Source organism: Pelophylax lessonae (genome assembly GCF_965119305.1).
Source record: "Pelophylax lessonae genome assembly, chromosome: 2".
NCBI classification, from domain to species: Eukaryota; Metazoa; Chordata; class Amphibia; order Anura; family Ranidae; genus Pelophylax; species Pelophylax lessonae.
In genome coordinates this window covers 453,377,711-453,383,710 of record NC_138769.1, presented here as the reverse complement: position 1 = coordinate 453,383,710, position 6,000 = coordinate 453,377,711, and the positions used below count along the sequence as shown (strand labels likewise).

At 43.1% G+C, this 6,000-nt stretch overlaps 1 protein-coding gene across 1 annotated transcript in view; it reads right to left on the bottom strand.

The window, feature by feature from the left end:
• LOC309548144 (uncharacterized protein) overlaps window positions 1-6,000 on the bottom strand; it is a gene marked incomplete at its 5' end in the record, with an annotated part of 250,508 nt that overhangs the window by 212,110 nt on the left and 32,398 nt on the right. The window contains one exon of the mRNA XM_082248108.1: window positions 1,875-1,952. Coding sequence (XP_082104234.1) covers window positions 1,875-1,952 — 78 coding nt within the window. The remainder of the gene's footprint in view (window positions 1-1,874; window positions 1,953-6,000) is intronic.

The following is a 6,000-nucleotide window of genomic DNA, read 5'->3' as shown; positions in this document are numbered from 1 at the left end:
TTTACAATATTCATACTTTTTATGCTTCTTTTAATATTTAGTACCATTTTATCACTTTACCTTTGTTACAGCCACCATCATCATTTGCAATTGCTTGTGGCTGGCTTCAGCACATATCGATGGCAGTTGACACTGTGTGGTCTCTTATTGTATGGGCATTATAGATCTTCAGTAAACAAATCCCATCCTAATGACCCACACTCCTGACCTCTGCTCCCTGTGGGGAGAAGCGGAGTATTGTGGGTGGTGCAGACTGGCTATATAACATCTTGTGAATTGATGATGGGTTAGTAGTCCTTTTGGCTCTGAAGAAGAGGGTTCTCCCTCGTAACGCGTCAGCCAGGTATGTGTGGATACCATCACGTCATCCAGCACCATAGGAGAATTCTGGTAGTCCTGGAGGCGATTGGTTCCAATTTCCTTACATGCGTGCAATTATCATGCGTTTGTGAGTACAATGTATGCTACCTTTTTTGGATTTTAATAAACTGTTTTAGTGGTAATGCACAAGGTTGGTGCATCCGTCTCTGGTTGTTGTTTTTCAGTAATTAGACACTTCCAGAGGAAGAAAGAGCTATGACATGGAAGAAAGGAGGGGCTGTAAAAAGTCATTGAAACTTTCTGGAGTGTCAATTTCCTGGTAAGTTCAGAAGCATGTTGCAATTCAATAAAAAATTTTGTTTATGGACAAAGTTCCATAAGGCCCCTTTCACACTTGTGCGACCTAAAAGTCGCGCAATTTTGTCGCAACTTTTTGCTCGATTTTGACTGGACTTAAAGCAATGCCTGTGTAATCTTGAGGTCTATGGACCTCAAAACACATCAAAGTTGGGCCAAAGTAGTGAAGGGGCTACTTTGAAGTTGCTGCGACTTTGAAGTCGCACATATATGAACAGTACTCATTGGAAAACATGGAGTACGACTCTTTGCAGTCCCAAGTCGTAGGACAAGTCGCACAAGTGTGAAAGGGCCTTAAGAGGGCATGGAGAGATTAAGGGATTGATTAGTGTTAATGGGTGCAGATTTCTTTAGGGTTAGGTGTCAAGTGTTCAAGTAGCTGAGGGGTGAATTTTAGGCGGTGTTTAATGTAGGGGATGATTTGTGAGACATTAGCAGATACGACATTGACAAATACAAATATATAAAACATAACAGAGCTCATTCCTTTCCCTGTGGAATTTGAAGTCATTAAAACTTTGTAGTGGCTCACATAACTGAAATACTAAGACCAGTATGGGTTATACAATGTGAGGTACACTGTACAGTATGGAGTGATATGGAATATATAAAATAAACAATATAACATAAAAAGCAAAAGTGAGTTGTGCACAATGTTGTGTAGTTTGAATAATATAAGGCACAGCAAAGGGGACAGAGAGGTGTGGTGCAGATTAAACAAAATTCTGCAGAGCATACAGACTACAGCAGTCTGGATCATCAACCTCACTCCTCCCCCTGAATGTGTTATGTATTTGTGGTGTAATGTTTAGAAGGGTTGTATGTAAATCATCTTATTTCCCTGTAGCTGAATAGTAATGACAGGTTGCTGTACTTACCACTTTGTGGCTGTGTCTGATCATCCCGAGAGTGGGTTTTATTGAGGTGGTTACAATTATGTACAGTGAATCTCTAAAAGGGGTAAATTATGTCTAAGAATATAAGGATACACCCCCACAAACTCAGTGTGCAATATATCACACTGAATTCAGTTGAGTAGGTATACAGTAGATACAGGATAATTCTTAGATTTCATTATGTATCAAGAATCCAAAGTAAACAAATTAATAATAAAAAAAAAAAACCCAAAAGAGTAAGATCAGTGAGTTAAATTGAAAGAAACACGTGAGGAACCATAGAAAACATTTTGCACTTACTATTTGACATGTTGATTCTAGTTCCTCTGTTCTTTGTTCTAAGTGGGCTCTTTCACTGATAGTAGTCTCTTGAGAAATCTATGAGAAAAGAAAAAAAAAAACTTTCACCTGTTTCTGGAGTTCTATCAAAATTGACCAGTTTTTCTATAATATTGATTTTAGTGAACCTGACTTAAAGAGGTGACAGTTCTACGGAATTGCAGAGACTTTGCAATGCTTGCAAGTATCTGTGTGAGTCTATACATGAATCCTTTATTCCCTCTGAGGCCCCAAAAGTGATTGTAAAGGCTTAATTTTTTTCCCTAAAATAAAAAAGGATTTTATCCTTATCTTACCCAAGGATATTGCACAAAGCTACCCCTTAACTCCTTTTCTGGGGTCTGCCGTGGCGCCCTCTGCTCCGTCTTTTCTGCATTCGAGCGTGCTTCAAGCCAGGCTGTTTGCATCCATAAACACAAACAGTGCAGCTCAGACCCACCTCCCTCCTCACTGGATTTGAGCCAATGTTTCCTGCTCCTCTCAATCTGTCCTATGAGACCAGGAAGAGAGAACACTGCTGCTGCAGAGGCACAAAGCACTGGATCGAGAAAGGACTCAGTTAACCACTTAAGCCCCGGAAAATTTTACCCCCATTCCGACCAGGGGGTATTTTGCGATTCGGCGCTGCGTGACTTTAACAGACAATTGCGCGGTCGTGCGACGCTGTACCTAAACGAATTTGACGTCCTTTTTTTCCCACAAACAGAGCTTTCTTTTGGTGGTATTTGATCACCTGTGCGATTTTTTGATCATGCGCTATAAACAAAAAAAGAGCGTCAATTTTGCAAAAATAACAATATTTTTCACATTTTTTTATATGAAATTCCCCCAAAAAAAATGTAAAAATCTAAATTTTTTTAACATTTTTGGCCAGTTCGTTTTATGCTACATGTTTGGTAAAAAAAAAAAATCGCAAAAAGCGTATTTTGATTGGTTTGCGGAAAAGTTATTGCGTTTACTAACAAAGGGAAAGATTTTTGTCATTTTTGTTGTTTTTTTTTTAACGCTTAATGGCGGCGATCTGCGATTTTTTTTGCGGTACTGTGACATTGCGGCGGACAGATCGGACCCTTGACTGACATTTTTGACACTTTTGGGGTTACCGGTGACATTTCTACAGTAATCAGTGCTATACATATGCACTGTTACTGTAAAATTACACTGGCAGTGAAGGGGTTAACTTTATTTGAGAGGGAGGGGCTGTGTGTGTCCCTAGGGGCGTGATTCTAACTGTGATTGGCTGTGGCTTGAGCTGTAGGAACAATGATCAACGGTCCTACATAGTAGAACCGTATGATCACTGTTCTACACAGGGAGAACTGACAGGCGGCTTGTTTACACTAGCCGCCTGCCTTTCTCCCTCTGCCCCGACGATCGCCGAGTGACTGGGTCCGCCGGTCACACGCGCGGGGGGGTCCGTGACCGCGCGGGGGCACGCGCTCGCTCCCCAGAGCCTCACAGGCTAGAGACGTATATATACACGTCACTTTGCCTGTGAGGGGCTGACCGCCGCAGTATATGTACTTGCGGCGGTCGGCAAGTGGTTAAGTGCTTAGGGAGGTGGGTTGGAGAAACAGCTAGTGGAAGGCTTTTTTCTTAATGCAAGCAATGCATTAAGGTAAAAAAACACTTTAAAGTAGTTGTAAACCCTTACATACTGTATACCCAGTAAAGTGACAGGCCTTAGGTGATATAAAATAAATCCTCCTACATAAATTGTAACTGTTTATCTGCAGTCTTCTTTTCTCTACATCCATTCAAAGTGCAGAATTTACAGCTTGTCTAAGAGTTCTAAAAAAGTGGGCGGAGAGCTAAAGGTTACACTCTGCAGAGCTCAGTGAGGAGGGTTCTGAGAGCTGATTGGTGGGGACACCCCCCAAACCCCAGCTTACAGGAACAGAGCTGAAGCTGTCAATCAGCTGGCTCCCCTGTTTCCCTTTTTTCTCTTGGTTTCAGGAAAAATTGTCAGAAGTGACTCATGCTGATAGCAGAGGAACGAAGGAGCAGACAGAAATGGCACTTGATGCTCCTAATTGAGAGATGAACACACCTGTCAATCATATTTTATCCAAACAACTTTATCACCCAAGAGCTCACTCCGAGTCCGAATGTCACATTGGGACACAGCGGCTGTGTCCATGCAGCTTGTCCCAATAGACATCTATAGGACTGCTCGCATGGGAATTCATGCAACACCTGTGCATCCCCTTGCGGCAGCTGGCAAGTATTCGCCCGTGTGAATGAGGCCTTACATGCACACCAAGCTGTTCAACAAAAGTTTGTAACAAACTATGAAATTACCAGGGGTGTTTGTGCAGTTGTAACACCACTGTTTTTTTTTTTAGGCTTTGTTTACACTTGTGGTTGGGAGGCAGAAAAAAAAAATGCATGGTTGAGTCACATTTTTTCCGCCCCCCTTAAGCTGCAATAGGCAGAGGACGGGGATGTTTACATGCCATGGGTGCAATACTTCGCACCTGCAGCAAAGTTTACCCAGCATAAAGCAATCAGGGGGGGGGGGAGGGAGAATTTTCCTTAATCTGTGATTGTTACTTTCTGAATTTATATGCAGAGGAAATGTTAATAAATACAGTAGCACATTGGATTGAGAATAACTTGGTTTGAGAGTGTTTTGCAAGACAAGCAAAATTTTAAACAGATAAACAAGAGATGTCTTGATATATAACTAGCGTCATGTCACAAATGAGTATAAAAGAGAAGAGAGGCACCTCTTAGTGTAGCAATATGGTTACATTTAATGAAGGTACAATATTTAGCAACTCACATGGTTGATGACTAAAACAAGCACATTTAAGAATGCAGGTATCCGGGGTAAAGCTGTCTACATAAACCATCCTCCGCACCGCCATCTGCATCATCCCTTCCCCGCTGCGCTCCAGGAGCGCTTAAAGCCTCGCTTTCAGATCACTCTACTGAAGGGTAATCTTCCTGGTCACAATTGCAGACTGACTTCGATGAGAGCTGGCTGTGCGGAGGATGGTCTATGTTGACAGCTTTACCCCAGTTGCCTGCATACTTAGATGTGCCTCTTTTAATCATCAACCAAGTGAGTTACTAAATGTTGAACCTTCATTAAATATATCCATATTGCTACACTTAGAAGCGCCTCTCTATCTTGACAGGTTGGAACGTGACCTGGGCCTCTCTTTCACGGATCACCAGATTGATCGCATTATGTTTTTCACTTATAAAACCTCCATCTGTACCAAATATCAGGAAGCGGGATACAAGCTGCTGACCAGGTGGTACTACACTCCGGTCAGATTACGCAGAATGTTCCCTTCTTGCTCTGACCTTTGCTGGAGATGTGGTGAGGAGGTGGGTTCCCTTCTTCACATCTTTTGGTCCTGTAGCCGCCTGCAACCCTTCTGGGCTGAGGTTTTACGCATCGCACAAAAATTCACAGACCATACCCTCACTTTAGATCCTGCTCTCTTTCTCCTTCACCACAACAGTTTCCCACGAGCATCCTACAAAAAATCCATCCTGCCGCTGCTCTTCACGGCAGCCAAAAGCTGTATCCCTCTCCTCTGGAAGCAGTCCCAGCCACCCACGGTAGCTATGTGGTTGAGGAAAGTAGCTAGCATCAATGAAATGGAGGATCTTGTAGCGGTTGAACGGGGCACGAGGGAGAAGTTCCTCAAAAGATGGTACTACTGGCATGAGTTCAGTTTTTCTGCGGAATATAAAGACCTGATGATCTAGCCTGTTATTAGCGGATTGGGTGACCATCTCCCCCCCCCCTTTTTTTTTTTTTTTTCTTTTTTTTTTTTTCTCATCCCCTTTCTTCCCCTTCCTCTCACCCCCTTCCCCCCTTACTATCTTCGCCCCCCTGTTTTTCTCTCTCAGTTGGTGTGATCTCCCCACCCTCCTTGGAACAAATTAAAAAAGGAAAGAGAGAGGAAGGGAAATGTCAATTACCTAGTTTTCTCTTTTTGTCCCTCGTTCCTTCCCTCACGGGCATACGTACTCGGGTCTCTCTCGACTGGCTGCGGGGGGCTGGGCCCGCCCGGGTTGTTTTTTCTCCACCTCCGTAACCCGGCCATGTGACAGATGTCGGTGGAGG